At 41.5% G+C, this 25,100-nt stretch overlaps 1 protein-coding gene across 1 annotated transcript in view; it reads right to left on the reverse strand.

Annotated features, from left to right (window-relative positions):
- AHCYL1 (adenosylhomocysteinase like 1) overlaps positions 1–23,537 on the reverse strand; it is a 50,440-nt gene extending 26,903 nt beyond the window's left edge. The window contains exon 1 of the mRNA XM_007949564.2: positions 23,148–23,537. Within this exon, the coding sequence (XP_007947755.2) occupies positions 23,148–23,267 (120 nt within the window). The 5' untranslated portion in view covers positions 23,268–23,537. The remainder of the gene's footprint in view (positions 1–23,147) is intronic.
- Between the last annotated feature and the right edge of the window lie 1,563 nt (positions 23,538–25,100).

A 25,100-nucleotide genomic window follows, 5' to 3' on the forward strand; every position in this document is an offset into this window, starting at 1 on the left:
CAGGAGAGTATGGAGGGATGGACTATGGGGAGGAAGTGGGAGGGGAGCTGTTGCATTGTGGTAAACTGTGGTCAAAGACATGAGACAAAGTGTATGTGAACTGCTGTATGGAAAGTGAATTTGCTCTATAAATCTTCACCCAAATCACAATTAAAAAAAAAAAAAAAATTAAGGCTCTAAAAGGAGAGACAAGAGATACAATACATGGATGCCAATCTATCAAAGATAATCGGTCACGTCAAATCATTTTAAAAACATAATTGTATTTGTCATTCTGGAGAAGTAGTATTTGTCACCTTCTAACCTGAGTTGTATATGTTCAATTTTACAGAAAACCTCAGTATGAAATCATGACCTTAGAGGGCCTGTCAGAACCAAGCTGATGAAAGAAATGGTTGGCTGTGAGGCTATTTTAAGAGCTCCTGAAATGAATACAGTACAACTACTCTACCTCCTAGACCAGAATACAAAAGTTTGGGTTTTCCTGATCTATGACTCTCTAAACAGCCATTTTCTAACAAATGAACAAAAACACAAGGCTAAAGATCTCTTTCTTTAGGCGGTATGGCAAATCAAAAGTCAAAATCATATTCTGTATGTAGGAAAAAGTCATGCAGCAAAATGTTTCAATAAATAACACTGCTAGAATATCACTGATTGAAATATTTTTCAAATAATTTTTGTTTAAACTTTGGCATATAAAGAGCAAGCCTCACTGGTAAAACCACCTAAGAGCACTAGATCAAGATTTTTACTTAAAGCTGATTAAACAAACAACCCCAAAAAACTCCCACCAAACTCACTGCCGTTGATTCGATTCAACTCACAGCATCCCTTCCTTGGGATTCTCAGGCAGTACCTCTATGGAAGTAGGTTGTCCAATCTTCCTTCCGAGGAGTGGCTGGTGGGTTTGAACCGCCAAGCCTTCTGGTTAGCAGTCAAATGCTTTAGGCACTATGCCACATAAAGCTAATTAGAGAAGTCTGAAATCTACACTTGTATTGTGAACACCACAGTCTTGAATGCCTAGATTTCTCCAGCTTTCTAGTTTAAATGCTTTGCCTCAACATTAGTGGCTTGTGGTTATGAGTTCCTTACAGATGATTTGTATTGAGAGCATTGTGGAATCATTTCAGTGCTGCATCTACACGTCATAAATGAGAAAACAGAACGTGGGTGGGGGGATGTTATATGACTTGCTTAAGACTACTAAGACTGACACTGGGGGAAAAAAACAAAAAACAAAACAACCCATCAGCCAGGTATTATTTTCCTTTTCTTGAAATAGGCTGGAGGAACACCAGCTTTCCCTTTTATCTTCAAGGGGTCAGTTTACAGAGTAGTCTCCTATAGTAATCAAGCTTTTTGACCTTACAATATCACATGAACATTTATTTGTGTGCTTTTGGGGAAGGAAAAGAGTATTTTCAGTTCCAAAATCTAGATTGATTTCTGGGGGAGTGAAATAATTCAAGCAAGGAAATCTACTATTCTACAGTTACCAATGAACTGCCACTGAGAGGTACTGCTCCTTAAATGAGGAAGGAACAGGAAAGAAGAGCAACACTATGAATCAAGTTGTTTCATTTTGGCATACACATCCACTATCTTTTGGAGATAGAATGAGGAGGAAGGAAATATATGGTAATCTAATCCTGACCACTTTACTGGGACAAAGGAAATGTCCTCAGAATTTCCTACTTGACATCAAAAGCAATTTAGAAGTTCCATCTGTATTTATACAAGTAGATTTTCAATTCTGTATGATTAAAACTGACCCTTTTTTTCTTGGGGGGGGAGGAGGATCACCCAGAAAACTTACTGGTTATTTTTATAGTAAACTACTGTATTTAAATAAAGAATATATATATATTAAGATTTATCCTGTGCTAAATGTAGATGGAGGAGCTTTTCATTCACAAACACTTAGCACAAATCAAAGATCACATCCTTAGAGTGAGAACATTCTACCACGTTCCTTTTTCATTTGTAGTGTGCTACTCAAACAACAACAACTCAAAAAGTGCTCTCTTCATGTCATCTCCTTATCTTATAAACATGCCTGAAAGACTGAGCGAAGTTGAATTTTCCCATTGATGCTTTCCCATTTTTTGGTATCACCTTCTGTGACTGACTCTACTATAACCAGGACAAGTGCTTGTGAGGCTATTAATTACACTGAATATTTCAGATATAAGTAACACAATATATGATTACCGAATTGTGGTTCTCAATTAATGAATGAAAAAAACCTTCCAGTTACATGGTTTTTAAGATATGTAAATGCCCAAAAACTGAATAGCAAGTTTTAACAACTTAGTTTCATCGGCTGAAAAGAACTTCACAACAAATTTAATCAGCCCGAAGAAATGAGTTCTGAAATCCCTTTCGCTATTTTAAAGGGCTTCTGTGATGGTTATGACTGTGTGTCAGCTTGGCTAGGCCTGGTTGAGTGGCTGGGCAGCTGGATGGTAGTATTCCCCATGATGAGATTGGTAATCAACTGCATGGTGGAATCTACTGGGAGCAGCTTTGGGTATGTGGCTGCTTCCTGTATATTAAGCAGCAGCTTTGAGAATGGTCCCTAGCCCATGGCATGCTTGGACCCTGCATATAGCTGTGCTGTTGCTCAGCAGCCTGCTATGTTCTGCGGACCTTGGGACTTACAGTGGACTTAAGTTAATGGCCTGCTGTGCGGATTGGTAACATCGGAACTGTGCCTTTTTACTTGTCAACCTTGGGGCTTCTCAGCCTCAGCAGCCAACAGCTGTCTGAGTGAAGAAAAGCCTCTAGCTCCAGTGGGCCAGGAGCAGGAGGCAGAGCTGGACCCCAAGGTTGAGGGGCTCTCACCCAGCCCCTAGAGCCTGGCACTCTGAACTTGGACTTAAAACCTCCAAATTGTAAGAATAAGCTCCTGTTTGTTAAGGTCATCCCATTTGTGGTATATTTCTTGTCAGAGCAGTACTAGGTTAGTACTAGTACCAGAATAGCTTCTTTAAAAATAAAGATAACTGGTGGAATACTTATACTCCTCTTGGCCTTAATGCATCACTGAGCAAAGAATGAGATGTTTTTATACTAACAGCAGGTTGGAAGGTTTCATAGCAGAATAGTTTTTCCATGTGCTGGAGAACAGTTACAAATGGAACTATCTAGATCTTCTTGGTTCCTCTGGGAGGACTGTGGGCTCTATTCTCTAAAGGGCTCTGAGTTTATACAATTTTAGCCTAAAAGGCCTTGAATACAACACTTATTCAGCAATCTTGCAGTGTGACTATGGAAAGTTCCCCTTAGACCTCAGGCAGAAAAAAAAAACAAAAAACCAAACTCACTGCTGTCGAATTGGATCCACCTCATAGTGACCCCTCCTTGGGTTTCCAAGGTGGTATGACTACAGAAGTAGATTGCCCAACCTTCTTTCCGATGAGTGGCTGGTGGGCTTGAACCACCAGCCTTCTGGTTAGCAGTCAAAAAAATGCCTTAGGCACTATGCTACCAGAGCTCCAAAAATATACCTGTAAGACCACCCTTAAAAGAGGCCTTGGCCTGCTTTATCTGATAAGATTTCAGAAAGGTAAAGGCAGAGCTAGCACAGGGCTGCGTGTGCTGATTGTAATCCAACCTCTAAATCTGGCCATGTCTTTTGACATGATTCCTTCTCCAATGCCCCAAACTAAATTTTATTCATGTTTCTCCAATACGTTATACACTGTATTAACCCTGACATAGGGTTTGGCTATTCTTTGCAGTCAAACACTGACTTTTCCAGGGTGAGAAGCATACTAATACTGATATAAAGTAAAGCTTTATCTGCCTTCTCTTTTTCATCTTGAGTCCTATTTAGTAACAAAACAATGGCTAACACAGTTAAGGGCGTGAATACAAAACAGTCAAATTATTCTCAGCAAAGAGAGATTGAAAGCATTCCCCTAGACAATGAGAAGACGACACCAAAAAAACCCAAACCCACTGCCATCGAGTTGATCCTGACTCACAGAGATCCCTTGTTGGGTTTCCAAGGCAGTATCTCTATGGCGGGAGCCCTGGTGGCATAGTGCCTAAGGCACCTGACTACTAACCAGAAGGCTGGCGGTTCAAACCATCAGCCACTCCGTGGAAGGAAGATTGGGCAATCTACTTCCGTAGTGATACCGCCTTGGAAACCCAAGGAGGGGTCGCTATGAGTTGGATCTGACTTGACGCAGTGAGTTTGGTTTAGTTTGTTATCTCTACAGAAGTAGACTGCCCAGTCTCCCTTCCGAGGAGTGGCTGGCAGGGTTGAACTGCCAGCCTTCTGGTTAGCAGTCAAATGCCTTAGGCACTATGCTACCAGAGCTCCAGACAAGGATGTCCATTATCACTGCTCTTATTCAATACTGTGCTGAAAGTCCTAGCCAGAGCAATAAGGCAATAAAAAGAAATAATTGGGATCCAAATTGGTAAGGAAGAGGTAAAACTATCTCCATTTGCAGATGACATGGTCCTATACACAGAAAATCCCAGAGATTTCACAAGGAAGTTACTAGAACTAGTAGAAGTATTTAGCAAAGTGGCAGGGTACAAGACCAACACACAAAAATCTGTTACATTCCTCTACATTAACAAGGAAGACTCCAAAAAGCAAATCAAGAAAACAGTTTAATTAACAATAAGCCCCAAAAGGAATGGCTAGGAATAAATCAAACTGGGGCATAAAAGATTTATATAAGGAAAACTAGACAACAGCACTCTAAGACCAAAGAGACTTACATAAATGGAAAAACATACCGTGCTCATGGATTGGAATACTTAACATTGTGAAAATGTCAATAATACCCAATGCCATCTATACATATCATATAATCCTGATCAAAATCCCAACATTCTTTAATGAAAGGGAAAAACTAATCTCCAACTTTATGTGGAAAGGAAAACACAACAAAAATTCACTGCCATCGAGTTGATTCCAACTCATAATGATCTTCTTTCGGTTTGAGGCAGTAAATCTTTACAGAAGTAGATTGCCCAGTATTCCTTTCATGGAGTGGGTAGTGGGTTTGAACTGCCAACCTTCTGGTTAGCAATCAAATGCTGTAAGCTAAAGAAGAACAAAGTAGAAGGCCTCACAATTCCTGATCCCAGAACTTACTACATAGCCATGGTAGTAAAAACAGCCTGATACTGGTATGAGTCACACAGACCAAAAGAACAGAACTGAGAACCCAGAAGTAAATCCATCTACCTATGGACAACTAGAGGAGCTCTGGTCCTCAGTGCCTAAGGCATCTAACTCCTAACTAGAAGGCTGGCGGTTCAAACCCACCAGCCACTCCTCAGAAGGAAGATGGGGCAATCTACTTCCATAGTAATACTGCCTCGGAAACCCAAGGAGGGGTCGCTATGAGTCAGGGCTGACTTGACAGCACATTAACAACAATAACAACATGGACAACTAGGTGCATTCAATGAGGAAGAGATAGTCTCTTTAATAAATGGTGCTGGCAAAACTGGCTATCAATTTGCAGAAAAATGGAACAGCATATATAAAATCTAACTCAAAATGGATCAAAGACCTAAATGTTAAACCTAAAATTATAAAGGTGCTGGTAGATAACATAGGGACAAAGCTAGGGGTCCTAACTTATGGCATAAACACACTATCAAACATAACTGAAAATGCACAAATACAAGATAAATTAGATAACTGGGACAACTAAAAATTAAATACATATGGTCATCAAAAGACTTCACGAAAATAATAAAAAGAGAAGCTATAGATTGGGAAAAAATATTTTGGCAATGACTATCTACAAGGGTTTAATCTCTAAAATACATAGAAAACTTCAACATCTCAACAACAAAAATACAAACAATCCAATAAAAAAAATGAGCAAAGGACATGAACAGACACTTCACCAAAGAACACATGGAGCTAACAAACACATGAAGAGATGCTTGTGATCATTAGCCATTAGAGAGCTGCAAATCAAAACTACAAGGAGATACTATCTCACCCCTGCAAAAATGGCACTGATCAAAAATACAGAAAACAACAAATGTTGGCAGGGTTATGCAAAGACTGGAAGTCTTATACACTGCTGGTAGGACTGCCAAAATGGTACAACCATATGGAAAATGGTATGGCATGTTCTCAAAAAGCTAGAAATAGAAATGCCATATGATCCAGCAATCCCACTGCTAGATATATATCCTAGAGATATAGGAGCAGTAACATGAATAGACATATGCCCACCCATGTCACCACAGTATTATTCATAACAGCAAAAAGAAGGGAACAAATGTCTACTAACAGACAACTGGATAAACAAAATGTGCTACATAGGTACAATGGAATACTGGGCAAATGATAAGGAATAATGATGTGTCCACAAAACATAACATAGAGGAATCTGGAAAACATCATGCTGAGTAAAATAAGTTAATCACAAAAGGACAAATATTATCTGATGAAATAAAAGAGCTAAACAGAAGATTTCAATGGGCAGCTTGAGATGACAAAGTAAACTATTATAATGACATATGCAAAGATCTAGAGCAGGAAAATCAAAAGTGAAGAACATGTTCAACGTTTCTCAAGCTGAAAGAACTGAAGGAAAAAAAAAATCAAGCCTTCAGTAGCCCTACTTAAGGATGCTATGAGCAAAATACTGAACAACACAGCAATCATTTAAGAAGATGGAAGGATTATACAGAGTCACTGTGCCAAAAACAACTGGTCAACATTCAACCATTTTGTAAGACAGCATACAATCAAGAACTGACAGTACTGAAGTAGGAAGTCCAAGCTGCATTGAAGGCACCAGCAAAAAACAATGCTCCAGGAACTGACAAAATACCAACTAAAACATTTCAATAAATAGATGCAGCACTGAAAGTGTTTACTCATCTATGCCAAGAAATTTGGCAGACAGCCACCTGGTTGACCGACAGAAGAGCTCCATATTTGTGCCCATTCCAAAGAAAGGTGATCCAAAAGAATGTGCAAATTACTATAGAGTATCATTAATATCACATGGAAGTAAAATTTTGCTGAAGATAATTCAAAAGTGCTTGCAGCAGTCTATCAACAGAGAACTGCCAGAAATTCAAGCTGGATTCAGAAGAGGACATGAAAATGAGGTATATATCACTGAGGCCATCAGACAGATCTTGGGTGAAAGCAGAGAATACTAGAAAGATGTTTACCTATGTTTTATTGACTTTGCAAAGGTATTTGGCTGAGTGGATCATAAAAAATTTTGGATAACATTGTCAAGAACGGAAATTCCAGAACATTTAATTGTGTTCATGTGGAACCTGTACACAGACCAAGAGACTATCATTTGAACAGAAGAAAGGGATACTATGATTTAAAATCAGGAAAGATGTGTGTGAGGATTGTATCCCTTCATTACACTTACTCAACATGTATGGTGAACAAATAATACAAGAAGCTGAATTATATGGAGAAGAACTTGGCATCAGAATTCGAAGAAGACTCATTAACAACCTGGCTTGCTGAAAATGAAGAGGATCTGAAACAGTTACTGATAAAGATCAAAGACTACAGCCTTCAGTATGGATTATACTTCAACATAAAGAAAACAAAAATCCTTACAACTGGACCAATAAGCAACAACATGATAAATGGAGAAAAGACTGAAGTTGTCCAGAATTTCATTTTACTTGGATCCATAATCAATGGCCATGGAATAGCAATCAAGATAACAAATGATATAATGTATCGGGCAAATCTACTGTAAAAGACTTCATGAAAGCATTAAAAAGCAAAGATACCACTTTGAGGACTAAGGTGTGCCTGATCTAAGCCGTGTTATTTTCAACTGCATTTCAATTTTGTATGCACGTGAAAGCTGGACAACGGATAAGACTGAAGAAGATCCCTTTGAATTAAGGTGTTGGTGAAGAATACTGAATATACCATGTACTGCCAGAAGAACAAACAAATCTGTCTTGGAAGAAGTATGGCCCAGAATGTGTCTTAGAAGTAAGGATGGTGAGACTGTTTCACATACTTTGGTCATATAATCAGGAGGGATCAGTTACCGGAGAAAGATATCCTGCTTGGTAAAGGAGAGGTTCAGCGAAAAAGTAGAAAACTTTCAACGAGATGAACTGACACAGTGGCTAAAACAATGGGCTCAAACATTGTGAGGATGGTGCAGGACCAGGCAGTGTTTCGTCCTCTTGTACACAGGGCTGGTATGTGACTCAACAGCATATAACAACCACTTTTATAAAAAGTGAAGAACAGGTTTACATACAGAAAGCAACATTCTTAGATGGTTACTAGGGATGAAGGGGGATGGAAGGACAATCACTTACTGGATAGTAGACATGTTAATTCTGGTGAAGGAGAAAGCAATAGACAATATGGAAGAAGTCAGCATAATGTAACTAATGTAAACAAAGACACAGAGAGGTATACAAGAATAAAGGATACCTATGGTAAATGCTCTGATAGCATAGTGCCTAAGGCACTTGACTGCTAACCAGAAGGCTGGCGGTTCAAACCCACCAACCACTCCTCGGAAGGAAGGTTGGGCAATCCTACTTCCGTAGTGATACTGCCTCGGAAACCCAAGGAGGGGTCGCTATGAGTCGGGGCCGACTCGACGGCACATAACAACAACAACATAACATGGTAAATGCAAATACAATTCTATAATAACAGTAATAATAACCAAAAATCTGTGAGTGGTTACATATGTAGGCTATATAGATGTGGCAAAGAGTATGGGAATACATGTGTGTGTGCATAGATAGGTATAGTTGTGGGCATTTGTACATACATATCTTTAGTGCTGCATATATATTCATATATGCAATACAGCACATAGGGGCACAGTTATGGACACTTCCTAAACAGCCAAACACCTTGTGGGATTGAAGACATTTAGGTCAATCTGCATGACACAGTTCATAAAGATAATGATCTATATCCTAGATTAGTAAGTAGCATAGGGATCTTAAAAGCTTGTGAGATGCCATCTAAACTGCAACTGTTGGTCTCCTCCCATTTGCTGCAAAGGAGAGTGAAGGAAATCAAAGACTCAAGGAAACATTTAGTCCACAGGACTAATGACCCACACTAACCACAGCCTCTTCTAGCCTAAGAGCAGAAGCAGTAGATGGGGCTTGGCTACCACTACTATCTGCTCTGACCAGGGATACAAGAGAAGGTCCCAGTTACAATGGGAGAAAAATGCAGAACAAAACTCAAATTCATAAGAAAGATCAGACTTACTAGACTGATGGAGACTAGAGGAGCCCCTGAGACTACCACCTTAAGACGCCCTTCTAATCTGGAACTGAAGCTACTCTCAAAGGTCACCTTTCAACCAAATAGATTGGCCTATAAAGTAAACAACATCTGTGAGGAATGTGCTCCTTAGAACAATCAACTATCTGAGAGCAAACTGGCAACATTTGCCCCAAAGCAAAGATGAGAGGGGAAAGAGCAGGGAAATGGGAAACGTGGAAGGCCCGGTGGAAATGGGAAGACTGCGAATGCATCACAGGGATAGCAACCAAAGTCACGGAGCAATTTGTATATGAAATTAATGTGCTGTGTAACCTCTCATCCAAAACACAATGAAATAAATGTTCGAAGAAAAAGAAAATAAGTAAGGCAATGGTGACAGACCATTTCAGGACTAAAAAATATTTTTCTGTCTGGTCTCAGATCCACTCACTTTGGCTTAAGGTGGAAGCTGGTCTCCTGACCACCTGGGCTCACCAATCTAGTTAACTATCTTTCTGAGCTCCGCCCTTTCTTTCTTTGTCCTTTTTCTCTGAATTTTACACTTGTCTATTTTCTCAGTCCCTCTACCCTCAATCAGCACCTTCTGTGATTTTCTGTGTTTTCAATGCCAGAATTTCACTAAAGCATCCTCTTCATGACCTTTATAATTTTACTATAAATCTTAGTCCAAGAATTCAGAATATCAACTAGCATGTTAAGGAAATCTTCATATTCTGATCTGAACTTTAATCCACTGAGTATAGGAAGCTCAGCCAGCCAGAAACTAGAGGCGAAGGTAGGGACAGGGAGTCATAGTCACTCTAAGCATTTCAAACAGAACACAGACTCGAGATATGTTATTGGCTTTGTGGAGTCCTGGCCATTCCTTACACTTATTTTTCCTATAGACACCCTTCAGTTCTTTCCAAATGGTATTTGCTGGACAGATCAAACTACAACACAGTCTGGTTAGGATATAACAATCTCAAACACCCAACTTAGAGCCTGGCTTTGTCCCAGTCACTACATCCTCAATTCTAGGCAAGCATTTTAGGTTCTTAACCTAGGATCCATGGATGGGCTTCGAGCTGCCAACAATCCCTCTTATATGCAAATTTTAACATGCAGGTGTATTTTTTTTTAGGAGATATACACAGCTAAAGGAGCTCTGCTGGCACTGTAGTTAAAACATTGGGCTGGCTGCTAACAAAAAGGTTTGAACCCACCAGACACTCCATGGGAGAAAGATGAGGCAGTCTGCTTCCATAAAGATTTACAGCCTTGGAAACCTTATTGAGCAATTATACTCTGTCCTATAGGGTCACTAGAAGTTGGAATCAACTCAATGGCAGTGGGTTTGGGTTTTTCTTGGCACATAGCTCAGACAAGATTCCAACTCTAAATAGGTAAGGACCTGTACACTAAATGAAGATGACTCAAATAATAATTCCACAAGAAAATAAGCTCCACAGAGTATGTGTCTTTGTTTTGTTTACTGATGAATCTATCCTAAGTGTACAGAACAGGTTCCAGGCCACAACATGTGCTCAATCAATATTTATTTATTCATTCATTCACAAATAACTCAAATCCACTTCCCAATCTGACAGGGCTACACAATAATCTCTGGTTATGATTTACTTTGAATACCTTGGAGGAAAGTATAATGTAGGTTATTTTCAGGCCTTTCCACATCAGGTACAAGATTTTCTTCACGGCAGACAGAAGTCATCCTAGATATGTGGTAGCTGCACTGCCATTCCAATATCGGATTTTCTAAGAATTTGGCCAGCCTTGCTGATAATCTAAGAGAGTGGTTATGAATCTGGGATCTACCAAGTTTACCTGAGAAAGTTGTTTCAAAATACATGTAGTAAATCATTCTCCATCTGCACCCTTACTTTGTTTTAATTCAGTAGGTCTAGGTTAGGGTCTAGGTTAATCTAAGTAAGATCTGGAAAAGCAAACATTGGCACACCAAGTTTACCAGGCTCTTGATAAAAAAGCTCCATGAGCACAAGGAACAAATGGGTTAGATATGCTTTCTTCAGAGAGAAAACAAATATGAAGTAGAGGATCTTTAATACTAATGCCAACTGTCAGATATGGACATTTCATCAGATGGGTCCACAAAGGTTTAGCAGGGCATGACAACGAGACTGTCTAAGCAAGATGGACACAGTTTTTTTACAATGGCTCAGTCCAATATCAGTAAAAACTGGCATGGTGCTCTCATTCCAAACGTACCCAGCATTTGGCTAATCTCTTCCCTGTGGAGTCCGAAAACAATGTGCAGGATTCTGAATCCCCTACTCCCCAAGCAGGAGAGGATCCTTCTCCTGAACACAGGGGTTGAAACTAGGATCTCAACGATCCACTCCTAATTACAAGCTAGATAGAGAAATAAAGTACTTCCCAACATGGCTATTCTCCTGGTTTTTATTCTTAATAATCATCTTTTCCCTACCCCACTAAGAATCAACCTCAATTCATTCTCAATTGACAAACAAGAGCAGAAACCACCCCAGAATAATGTCTCCTTCTGGGAAATCCTGGGGAAGGGATGCAAAGGGTCAGCCTCTCCAGCATGCAGTTTCTGTGGACGTACGATACAGTTTATTACATTTAGAACATCATGTCCCCAACCAGCCTGGTCTCTATTACAAACCTCAAGTAAACAGATTCTACAGCAGCTACAACTCTGTTACCAAGGCCACTGTATTGATCAGTATAATTAACATTCACAATTCATCTAGTCCCGCATGACAGGCCAGCTGGGCCACTCCCCAGAAGAAGTGAACATTAGGAACCTTCATGACTTGCTTGCTCAGAAGCTGGGCACCAAAAACTCAAGTACTAAATTAGAAGCTGGATACCATCTGGCTACCAATAGGAAACTGAATTAGTTACCAGAGCAACTGAACACATCTGCCACTTCTAAGAAGCATCTCTAGTTCTATTTCCAAAGTAGTAAAATACTAAAGGTATCTCTTTCCCCTGAATCCTGCTTAGGTCACATATTTTAAGGAAAAAACACACACAAAACCCTTCGTGCCAACTAGAGCCTGAGCTCCCAGCTAGGACAAGCATTGGCCCAGTTCCCAGAAGACTGTTACTCTACAGGAGGTATGTTTCAAAGACAAGGACACATAAAGCTTTGAGCATGGGGCTCAGCTTTGGCTCAGAAGAGGCAGCCAGAATTGCACAATGAGAAGAGCCAGAGTTCACTCAGCTTTGCTATTGCTTTGTTATGTTCAGGACTCCAACACACATTCCAAAAGCAAACTGTTCAACTCATCACTGGTACCAAACCTCAAGCACCAAAAGAGAGACTTTTCTGGTTCTTAAACTAAGACCATTTATAAACCAGAATACCAGCTTCAACTTTGGGCATAGTATCCCTAATGCTAAGGGCTTAAAATGCGTTTTTCTCGGTGGTGGGAAATTCAAGTTACCTTCCCCATTATGTTTAAGGATAGCCCTAAGCTTCCAGTTCACTGACTTAAGTTCCCATGCTCACTGGGCTAAAAAGCTGGAGGCCACATATTCAGAAGAGTTTCCTCCCTTAAATCCTGTTTCTGGTATTACAAAGGGCTCTAATAAGCTGTTGAGAACCCCATTAATTTCTTACCTGCAGTTCTTGATACTTCCTTATCACCCACGTGGGAGGAATCTAAGTTAGAAAAACAATCCAGATCAACTGAAAAGGAAAGTGAGCCAAAGGCACCAAATGAGTCTATTTGGTAATTCACTTTCTCCTAAGAAAGATCATCTCATTATTTTAATCAATAAGTATTTATTGTATTATGTGTTAGATATTTTATGTAATATGTATATGTAATATGTGGTCCTTGCCTTCAATAATTTTGGTCTAGACTAAATCAAATGAAGAATCATCAGAACAGCCCTTAAAATAGTTTGAGAAGTACAACACTGAAATCAAACCTATTTCTAAAGACACAGGGAAGCAAATTATTCTGCTTGGATCTTATTCTTAGTCTAGTATGAGTTCCCTATTCTCAACATTCCCATGGCATCAGCTCTGGAGGGCAGTGGGGCTGAGATAGTACAGAAGCCCCTAAAAGCTGCTGAAATGCTGGTTTCAGTGTGCTTAAGTTCTTGAGGTGAACCTCAAGGCCTTTATAATGAGTCTCTTGGGAAGTGGAGGAGAATCCCAATGAGGAGGGGTGACAAAGAACACCAACAACCTCAGCTTTGTTCCAAGCCACAAGGACAAACTGGAAATCTAATCTCTAAGTCATTTCTGGACCTGTAAAGGAAAGAGATTGTGGATGAGAGGCCTGACCTTCTAAATCAGGACTTCTTAACCAGGACCCATAGATGAGTTTCAGAGTCCAATAAATAACTGTTTCTGAATTTTCCTCAGGATAGAACCATGATTTTAATAAACACTTTAAAGGGATCTGTGACTCAAAAGATTTAAGAACCATTGTTCTGAGTTTCTAATCAACCAAAATCTCAAGTGCTTTCCCTCATACAGGCAAAAAAGAAACCTACTTAAAATTTCTACCTTCCAGATTTATCTGTTTTTTGAACTCCTTCTTGAAACTGATGAAGTTAATTACACCTCAACATAAAGCAAACGACAATCCTCTCAAGTAGACCAATAAGCAGCATCATGATAAACAGGGAAAAGATTGAAGTTGTCAAAGATTTCATATTACTTGGTCCCACAATCAACACCAATGGAAGTAGCAGTCAATAAATCAGATGATTGTATTGCACTGGGCAAATCTGCTACAAAAGATCTCTTTGAAGTGCTGAAAAGCAAGGATGTCTCTTTGAAGACCCAAGCCAAGGTGTTTTCAATCGCTTCATACTAATGTGAAAGCTGAACAATGAATAAGGAAGACCGAAGAAGAGTTGATGCTTTTGAGTTGTGGTGTTGGCAAAGAATACTGAAAGTACCATGGACTGCCAGGAAGAACTAACAAATCTACAAATCTGTCCTGGAAGACGTGCAGCCAGAATGGTCCTTGGAGGAGAGAATGACCAGACTTTGTCTTACCTACCTTGGTCATGTTGCCAGAAGGGGCCATTCCCTGGAGAAGGTTAGCATGCTTGGTAAAGCAGAGGGTCACTCACTCACTCACTGCCATGGAATCGTTTCCAACTCACAGCAACTCCTCCCTGGGTTTCTGAGGCGGTATCTCTATAGAAGTAGCTTGCCCAAACTTCCTTCTGAGGAGTGGCTGGTGGGTTTGAACCACCAGCCTTCTGGTTAGCAGTCAAATGCCTTATGCACTAAGGAGAAGGCCTTCAATGAGATGAACTGACACAGTGGCTGCAGCGAGGGACTCAGGTATGGCAAAGATTGTGAGGAAGGACGAGGTAGTATTCAGTTCTGCTGTACACAGGGTCACTATGAGTTAGAGCTGCTCGACGACACCTAACAACTCTCGAAATTAGAAACCAAGATAAGGGGTGCGCACTATGAAAATTCAAGATGAGTGGTTCTTTTCTACATCTCTAAAAAAAAGCTCACAGTCATGAGAGACCAAATAGGTGTTTTTTTAGAAAGGAAACAGGTAAATGGCAATTAAACCTCTACTTTCCTGTTAGGCTTTTTTTGTTTTAAATGTCAGGATCCTGGGACCAACATGTGAACAGGTCAAGCCAGTCCTGGTGGAAAGGAATAAAGTGATTCCCATTATGCTCACAGAAACCTCAGTGCCTCAAAGGTTCACCCTAATACAATTAATAAGTACTGGAAGAACTGGAGCCAAGGCCTGGTGATTTACTTCCAAAATCAGCCAATGAAAATCATATGGATCACAATGGTCTAATTCACAAATGATCATCTGGATGGTATAGGATCAGCACCATTTTGTTCCAATGTGCATGGGGTTACATGAATTGGGGGCCAATTTGATGGCAGCTAACAATCAAAAACCAATTGCCATCAAGGAGATTCTGAATCACAGTGACCCTATAAGATAGAGCAGAACTGACCAAAAGGTTTCTAAGGCTGTAAATCTTTACAGAAGCAGATTGCCTCATCTTTCTCCTGTAGAGTGGCTGGTTGGTTTGAACTGCCAACCTTTGTTAGTAGCTGAATGCTTTAGCCACTGTGCCACCAGAGGTCCCTAGCTAGCAACATTAAAAACAAAACTTCCAAACTCCTGTCACTGCTCAATACCCTGTGGTATGAACAGCTTCATTCAGAAGGCCTAACTGAAATATGGTTACAAGAATCTCTTCTCAGCCTTCAATCCCTTTGTTCTGCCACTCACCAATTTCACTGTCTACCTCCCGCATAGCTGCACACCACTATAGATCAGCACATGTGCATTCTCCTTGGCACCTCGAGCACACAAGTATAGTGGGATCCCACTGATACCATGTCATACACATACAGGTTCAGGAGAGGAGAGAAAAATACATTAACAACAGGGCTTGCTCTAGCCTGGCAGTTGTTCAATACGAAAAGAACTAAATCTGAGGTAGGTTCAGGATGAACCTACATGGAACAGTAAGCAATCTGAAACTCCTCCAGCTTAAGTCTCATTTCCATTCACAACCAAATACAGAGTGTCCATTTTAAAAGACATTAATTGGCGTGGGCTGGTAGAGGGGAACACGAAGCTGCCCTACATACAGGTTAACTGACAAAGGCACATGAACTGAGGTTTTTGGTTTTTGTGGCAAGACAGCAGGAGCATGCTTGGAAAGTCCTGTATCTGTGGTTCTGTGCAAGTCCTTTCCTCAATCTCTACCCCAGGATTCCACAAAATACTTTTTACCAGTACTTCATTAAACACTCAGTGTCCCGTTTTGTAGTAAATGATTATGCTCCACTGTACAGCATTCTAAGGAGCTCTGGTAGTGCAGTGGTTAAGGTATATGGCTGCTAATCACCAGGTGGGCAGTTCAAATCCAAAAGCTGTTCTGCGGGAGGAAGATGAGGCAGTCTACTTCCGCAAAGATTTAAAGCCTTGGAAACCCTGTGGGTCATTGAGTTGGTATTGACTTGATGGCAGTCGGGTATATAGCATTACACACATTTCTGAGATTAAGGTATCAGGTTGAATGCTTTAAAAAAATTGAATGGACATAGGAACAAAAATGAAAACATCCTGAGTCTCAACAAAGAGAGTGCTCCACTCTAGTGCTAAGTGCTGTGGAGCAAAGGCCACACATTTCTGCAGAAGAAAACCATTTATACACATTAGGAGCAGGCTGTTCAGAGCAGAGAAAAAAACAGTACCTGGGTAAGGGAGTTGTACTGCAACTACAAGGATAAGATTTGAAGGTGACTATATAAAAAGATAAAACCCCAGCAGACAGACTTCGGAACTGTTACATGCAATTCAAGGATCCTAGAAGTCTGGAAGACCCCCAAATTACTGCACTTTGAGAAACAAACTCCTGTACTCAGCCTAGCCTACAGTCTGACATACACCCACATTTTATAGGTGTATTGTGAGTCTATGGGGGAGAGTGGGTTGAGGGAGGAGTCAGGGAGAGCATATCTCATTTTCATCTAGGATATTCCATTATGTACACTCCCCTTTTCCATGAACAAATACTCCATTAACAGATATTTTAGTGCTCACAGATGTTCAGCTCTACATAAAACAGCATTTTTGTCAGGAAAGTTTTTCCTGTTGAAAAGATACACCAATAGAAACATCTTTGTTTTGGTTTTTTAAAAATAGTTAAAAAGTAGGCCCTCTTTTGAACTATCGACGAGCCCTAATGGCACTGTGGTTAAGTGCTCGGCTTCTAACCAAAAGGTCAGTGGTTCGAGCCCACCACCTGCTCCATAGGCGAAAGACGAGAAGAGCAGGCTATTTCCATAAAGATTTACAGCCTTGGAAACTCTGTGGGGTAGTTAGTTATCTTCTGTCCCATTGGGTCACTATTAGTCAGAATTGGCTTGACAGAATGGGCAGAATCCTATCACACCATCCAGGGTGTTATAAATAGGGTAACAATATAATTTATCACATGCTCTGGTGGCACAGTCATTAAAGCATTTGGCTGCTAACCAAAAGGTCAGCAGTTCGAACTCACCAGTCCCTCTATAGGAGAAAGATATGGCAGGCTGCTTTCTTAAAGATTTAGCCTTAGAAACCCTATGGAGCAGTTCTACTCTGTCCTATTGGGTCTCTATGAATTGGAAGTGACTTGGCAGTGGGTTTTGGTAACTTTTCAGTGTAAGGAGGCACTCACTGGACAGCATGCTGGATAACAGGTATGAACCAGAACTATACCAAACAAATCAAGGTATATGATCTCTCTAGGTATAAAGGAGTAAACATTAATTAAAACCAAAAAACAAAAAAAAGAAAAAAAAATTACTAAATGCTAATTCCTTCAACAACCTAATGTAGGTACTACTATTATTATTCCTATTTTATGGATGAGAAAATGGACCCTGAGCCAGGTTAAGTCACTTGTTCAAGGTCACACAGCTTGGCTATCAGAGGTAGAGACTGAAGAGTAAACCTGTGTGACTCCAAAGATGAAGCACTTAACTCATACAGTACTATTTTTCAGTTTTAAGAACAAAAAGAAGTTAATGAGTTCTTATCTAACAGCCAACCAACAGGGCAATAACAAGAGAACCATCTGAGTAGGTCAAAGGGAAATATGGAATCAGAAAAGAAAAAGTGACCTCAACCCCATGTAAATTTTTATTAACTGCTTACCACTTGCAAGACACTGGCAGTGTTGACAAAAGTTGGAAAAAAAATTTGTGGTAAGACTCTGTATTCAACTTTGGATTTTCAGATTTCAAGTTGGAAAAACTCTGGTCTGTGCAAATGTGTTGTCCTTCATACACGATGGGGATGCTTCTGGCCCACCTAAACATGATGTATTCTGAATCATCACACCCAGTACAGGGTGGTCCTTTCTTTCCTTTTTTCTCATAAAAAGGTAATATTCAAATTCCTAAATTTGAGAAAAGTATAAAATGATTCTCCTTTACTAACCAGTTCCTTTAAATAGCAGTCCCCAAGAGGGAATTAAGGAGCTTGTTTACAGATCATTAACTACTTGAAGTAGCTGAGTAAATTTATTAGCAATCACAGCCAACTAAAGACCCACAAGTTTCTATGTATCAAAATATCCTTTGTAAACAACTTTAGAAGAATATTATACAGGGCAACATACATTGGTTCTAAATGACACCTCCCTGCAAAAAATAAAATGTACAAATGTATGATCTTGTCAGCAAAGGATAGCTAATAGCTATAGCTAATTAACAGACTTCTCTCCATACAAGGTAAAAGTCTAGAAGAACTCAGAACAAAGTAATATGGAAACTAGAATTTAAGTAACTATACCAAATAGGAGCTCTGGTAGCATAGTGCCTAAGGCACTTCACTGCAAACCAGAAGGCTGGCGGTTCAAACCCACCAGCCACTCCTCAGAAGGAAGGTTGGGCAATCCTACTTCTGTAGTGATACTGCCTCGGAAACCCAAGGAGGGGTCGCTATGAGTCTGGTCTGACTCCATGGCACATAACAACACAACAAATACCAAATCGGATAAAAGAAGTAATCAGTATCTGTGAAATCTAAAAAAGGTAAGTTTTTCTTATACTTCTAACTCCTGTTCAAAGACTGCCACTAAAATAAACAGTACCTGTTCTGATGAGAATCCAGAGATACTCATGATATAGAGAAGACAGGAATGTCAACTTATCAGAGCCTTTCTCAAGGAATCTGAGAAGTGCAGATGTAAACTATAAAACTACATCAAGAATTAGTTCTAAAATAACGCTGACACAAGAAGGCCATCCCATATTTTACCTGTCAGGTTAATATCTAAGCAGAACTCACCAGGGCTCTACTTTCAACTGACCCTTTTAATGAATTAGAGCTACACATGCTTTATTCAAATAAAGAATACACTATAAGCAAAAGAGGCTTCTTTTGTGTTCTGTTCCTTTTGTTTTGCTGGTTGTAAGGGTCTGAGAACAGCAAATGGTCTGATACAGGCTTTCCAGAGGAATATGTCTATCTTAGGCAGTTTTGTCAACAAGCCAGATTTGTGTTTACTCTATGAAGAAAAGAATCAACTCGGCACAATGTCAATTTCCAAAGGTCCAAGGACAGCCATCATCCCTGCAACACAAAGTTAGCAGAAAAAGAAAGAGAAATAAATACTAAGTGCTTATAGTATGCTGGACAGTAAGTTTGGTTCAACTGATAACTAACTGCCAACACAAAACAAGGATCCTCTTCAACTGTAGTATAATGTACACTATCCTTACAACTCAAAGACTCCTTTTCTAACCTGAAATTATCCTGGCAATAGGATCTGAAATCACCATTGACAGTTATAACAAGCCTTACCACATGAATCATAGTATAGCTATTAATACCATCCCATGAAAATTTTCTTTAGAACTTAAGTGTCAGAAAAATTGTTCTTGAATAATTATTATATACACAACCATGTCTACTAAGAAGACTTGGTTGCTAGAAATTTTAGAGCAGCATGATAACCTTATCAACCATCTTAGGATTCAGGGTTGTTTTTTTTCTTTCTCTAGCTTTGACTTCCTACTTAATATACGTGTCCTGTGTAATAATCCATCTCAAATGTTCTTTAAAAAGAGGGAATATAAATATACCAACAGGCTGCTGCTGCTTTTTAAAAAAATTTTAGTGTTCCCTCTCCTTCCATGCCTCAATAGGCTTTTGTTTAAAAAGCACTCTTGCTATCTCAGCTTCCAACACGCCTGTATCTCCACCTATTCTAAACAACAAGCACTTATCTGACAGATGAGAAAACTGAGCCCAGAAGCTAATTAATTTGCTAAATGTGGTAACCATTTAGTTGGCTTCTTGACACCGCAATCAAGCCTTTAATCAATCCAACAAGCCCCATTATCTACACAGTACCATGCTAGACTCCAGGGGCATACAAAACTGAGTTAAGTCATGATTACAGTTGAAAAATCCAGATATTTCTGTTTTAAGTGATGGACATCCACACAATGTGAAACAGTGAATAAAAGTTCACTAGAAAGCTATACTGGGATTTGATTCAGGACCATCAAGGTCACCCTGAAGTAACCTATATTCTTTGACTGGCACCAGAAATGTCCTCATTTCCCAGGGGCCTCCAGGCCTGGAATGATTCAAGGATTTCTTGGTGTAGAGCCAGGCTGGAATCCACACAGGTGAAGGACAAGCACTGTGTAGAGAAGCCTTTTCCTCGTATCATTCAGTACCATGCCAAACTACTCTTCCCCTTATTTTCCCCATGCTTTCTCACGTTATCAACACATGGCAGAGGTACAAAAGTGACTTAAGTCACAATGTCCAACTAGGGTGAAGTTCTGAAAAATGCATTGATTACCTAGGCCTTAACAGGTGACCTTGAATTAGTCCTCAACTGAACCATTAACTAAATAAATGTCTTTTATCATCACTAGAGGAAGGATAATTAGTCATCATAAAGTACTTTAATACAAGTGCTGCGTAAACGCTAAACAATAATGCTCAGAAAGAGCAAGATTAACAAGAAACATGGGGGCACATTTACCAGCAAATGGAAACTCATAACAGGGTCTTCCCACATCTCTGGCAGGGACTGCTTCTTTCAGCTAATGAAATATGAGTCTCTCAAATCATTAGCACTTGGCCTAACAATAATACACATTAGCAATACTCCTCCTGGGAAGAAGAGAAGAAAAAGGTTACTTATTCCTGGTAGGCAGCCATACTGACATTTCAGTTACTTGGTAGCCAGGTGGGCAATTAATATTTGAATACCTACTATATGCTAGCTAGGAGCTAGGCACAATGGATACAATGATGAGCAAGAGTCCCAACCTTTACGGGAGTTTACAAACTACAATGCAACCTTTGTCTTATCAATAGCGGCATTTGGAATTAAGAATAAAGCCAAAACTCTCACCGCCATTGAGTCAATTAGACTCAAAGTAACCCCTCCTTGGGCTTCCAAGGCAGTATCTCTACAGAACTAGGTTGCCCAATCTTCCTTCTGAGGAGTAGCTGGTAGGTTTGAACCACCAGGCTTTTGGTTATCAGTCAAATGTCTTAGGCACTACGCCACCAGAGCTCCCAAGTAAGAATAAAGGCTTACTAAAAAAAGGCAAGTAAGAATAAAGACACTTAAAACTCTGAAGCAACTAAACAAAAGAGGATGGGATAATGGGGAAAGTAAGAGTCCAGGGAATTAGGGTATCAGGCCCTTCCCATTCTTCCTTCTAACACATCTGAAATACTATCTATACATAACCATTCTAGGAGCTCTGGTAGCATAGTGCCTAAGGCATGTGATTGCTAACCAGAGGGCTGGCAGTTCAAACCCACCAGCCACTCCTTGGAAGGAAGGTTGGGCAATCTACTTCCGTAGTGATACCACTTCGGAAACCCAAGAAGGGGTCATTATGAGTTGGATCTGACTCAATGGCAGTGAGGTTGGTTTTTACAACCATTCTAGCTGTAAGGGTTTGACTGTTTCTCCAAAGAATTGTTAGACTACAAAGGGCCACAGCCCCAACAAACCAGTCAGCTGAATGAAGAGAACTAAAAATAAGGTTAATCAAGACTTTTCAGAATCAAGGGATCTTCCCCTATCTTTTTCAGGCTTTCTGATGGTAAGAGCCCAATTTTGTGAGACTAAAGAGACAAAGCACAATGTTTTGTCAATGCTGCATTTGGTATCCGGAGTGGTGGATTAAATTCTTCAAGAAAAAAAAAAAAGGCATCTCTCCCACTTAAGACAGCTCAGTTCAGGTGCAGGAGTCTCCAGAACTGTAACAATTTCTGTAATCTTCACTTTGTTTGCCTTACACAAGCAATGCATCCCATCAAACACTGCAGGCAGAGACAGCCTTGAGATATTCTCTTTATACAGGAGGGAAATATTTCTCCTGGTTCTCATTAGTTTCAGAAAGGTCACCTTCTTGCAAAGGTTCTCTAGTCTATTGTGAACTGGGTGCCAGGCATACAGGAAGTCAAGATGTGGTTGGTAGCAAACGATCAGAAAGCACAAGGAATCCCAATTCCACCACTCAGAGAGCTATTTAAACTAAAACCCCCAAAGTTCCCATTTAATCTTGCACAACAAGAGAATGAAAAGGGTGTCCTTTGAGTTCAGCCCACAGCACAATAAACTAAACTTGTTCTGCCTCAGTAAGTGCAGTAAAGAATGAGCAATCATTCCTTCCCACCCACCTCGCCAACCCACCCAAGCTCCTTTCTCAAGGGATGTCTTAAGTGATCTATTCACACGACTCTCCATCAACCTGTATCCGTGACAGTGTCTGCTGTCACCAACCTCCAAACGTTAATTTCTTACAGATGTCAAAACAACTGGGAGACGGTAGAAGGTGAAAAGCATAGTTCTCTTTTCAAGCTCATGCAGGCTTCACTGCTTTCACCTGCAAAAAACAGCTGGGTCCACACATTCTTTTCTCTTGCCTCCAAGCTAGCAAGCAGTTGCTGGATAAACCGACCACTGTTCCCAAAAGATCTGCCCGAAAAAGCTCTGCCGGATTTACTCACTCACCTGAGGGGAGCTTTTCTGAACTACCCCTATATCCTTGCGGCTGGTCGTAGGAGCCAGCTGAGTTTGTTCAACCCCTCATTCCCCTCTTCGAGGCCCATCATGCACGAAAAGTCAGTCGAAAATTTAAGGCCCAGCCCTACCGGGTTTAAGAAACATCCCGGAGTACTACGGCCGAGGGACAAAGGAAAGCGAGGTCACGGACGGCCTTTCCAGTCCGGGATGGGCCTGGGGCCGCTCACCCGTCACCCCTCACACCACCCCTCTGTCCTTAATCACCCCAGACCCTAGCCCCTAAAGTCCTGAACTAGCTGAAGCCCGGGGCTCACTCGTGCCCCTTCCGCGAGGCCCGGCGGGCCCCTGTCTCCACCCAGAGCCCCCGCACCTTCTTGGGCGCCTTGGTGACGGTGGCCAGGAAGGAGTATTTCTCGGCGTCCTCGATCTCCTTGGCCTGCTTCAGCTCCTCCCCGACCCCGGGCAGCGGCATCGCGTCAGGCATCGACATCCCCCGGCCGGCCCGGCCCGCGGCTGACCCGCCGCCCCCGCCTCCTTCCCTCACGGTCGTCTGCCCGCCCGCCCGCGCGGCGCCCTCCGACACGCGCTCGCCCACCCTCCCGCCCGGCCCCAAGCTAGACTGAATTTGGTTCTGAGGTACTGCGGCCAACGCCTCGTCAGCTTAGCAGACCAAGACAGCGGGACACCGACGGCGGCGGTAACAGCCGGAGAGGGAGCAGCGCGAAGCTCCGACCAGCCCGCGCAGCCACCTCCGCCGCACGCAGACGCTCACGCAAAGTAAGGGCAGAGGACGGGGACACCACGTTAAGTACTGGCAACTCTGGGGAGGGGGTAAAAGGCACAGGGAAGCGGGATGTGTCGTGACATCATCACGCTGGGCTGGGCAGGGCCACAGAAGCCACCCCTACTTCTCTCGTTGATGGTGAAGCTCCCAAGGCGAACCGGACCCTTTGCGTCGCTAGGTGGCACCATCAGCCTTGTGAGCGGCTCATCGTTCTTGCAAGGACGAGGCGGGATTGAGGGTGTTTGGACTGCGGGGTTCCCGTCAAGACTTCAGAGGGGCGAAAGAGATGCTTGGGAGCAAAGACCGGAGCCCCACAGGTCACATCCTACAGCCATTCCTAGAAAAATTCTGGGGCCGGTGACAGCCCACTGACTTATTGCCCCAGCCCCAAGGACCTTTGGATCAGAAGCCCACTCCCAAGGGGCACTGTTTTCTTCTTCTGACCCTATAGGGGTGGGCAGAACAAAATCAGAGCAGTCTGGTTCCTGTACAACCCTTCATGATCTCCGCTGACACCGCCTCCGCCTAGGCCTTGCCTGTTTCTAAGACCTTTCGGCCGCATAGCTGATGTTTACCACCGCAGCCATTGAAATATGGGTTGCTGGGTCAGAGGGTGGAAAGTAGGAGGAAGGAGGGAGAAGTCCCCAGTCTGTAAACTTTTCTGCTTCATGCTCCACGTGGCCATTATTAGGCGTTGCTACATCGGCACTCATGGACATTCACATTTTTATTGGACCCTACTTTTTTTTTTGGGGGTGGTGGTGGTGGTGGTGGTGGTAGTGGGGGATTATTGTGTGTAGACTGGGTGCTAAGACCCTGGATAACAAATGCAAGTGTGACACATTTTATGTGTTTCAATGCTTAGTCCAGCTGGAGGGAGCCCAGGTGGTGCAACAATTAGGTGCTTGGCTGCTAGCTGAAAGGTTGATGGTTTAAACTCACACCGTGGCTCCCTAGAAGAAAGATGGGGGCAGTCTACCTCTGTAAAGTTACAGCCAAGAAAAGCCTATGAAGCAGTTCTACTCTGCCACATGGGTTTGCTGGGGGTTGGAATCAACTCCACAGAACCCAACAAGTCTGGCTGGAGAGGCAGAGCCTGTATGTAACCTAAATGTCAGCTGAGGTAGCTTGTCCCTTGAGATTGAAATGACTTTGGCTCAAACTCCCATGTCCTGTGGAAAGTCCAATGCCCTCGCCAGATTTCTGTGAACTACTGAGTGGACTTACTGTTCATGGTCACCTCTGGCCCCAGTTTTCTGCCTCATCTGAAGTTTTATTCACTACTCTGGTCTTGTGACTATTTCTTTAGCTCCCGTTGTCAATTCAAATAAGGAACATAGCCCCTTTTCCTTTCAACCCCCACCCTTAACTCAAAGCATCCACAAAAATAAGGCCGTAAGATGTGACAGAATTTTAATGAAGGTTTGTGTGTCACAGGGGAAAGGTTACATCACACAGCAAATAATTTAAAATCACATTTTTGAAATGTTCTGAAAAGTTATTTTGGCTCTCTTACCACCTGAGATTTCTCATTGGCCA

The sequence above is a fragment of the Orycteropus afer genome, unplaced genomic scaffold, assembly GCF_000298275.1.
Source record: "Orycteropus afer afer isolate SDZICR_OR568_19922 unplaced genomic scaffold, OryAfe1.0 scaffold00010, whole genome shotgun sequence".
Classification (NCBI taxonomy): domain Eukaryota; kingdom Metazoa; phylum Chordata; class Mammalia; order Tubulidentata; family Orycteropodidae; genus Orycteropus; species Orycteropus afer.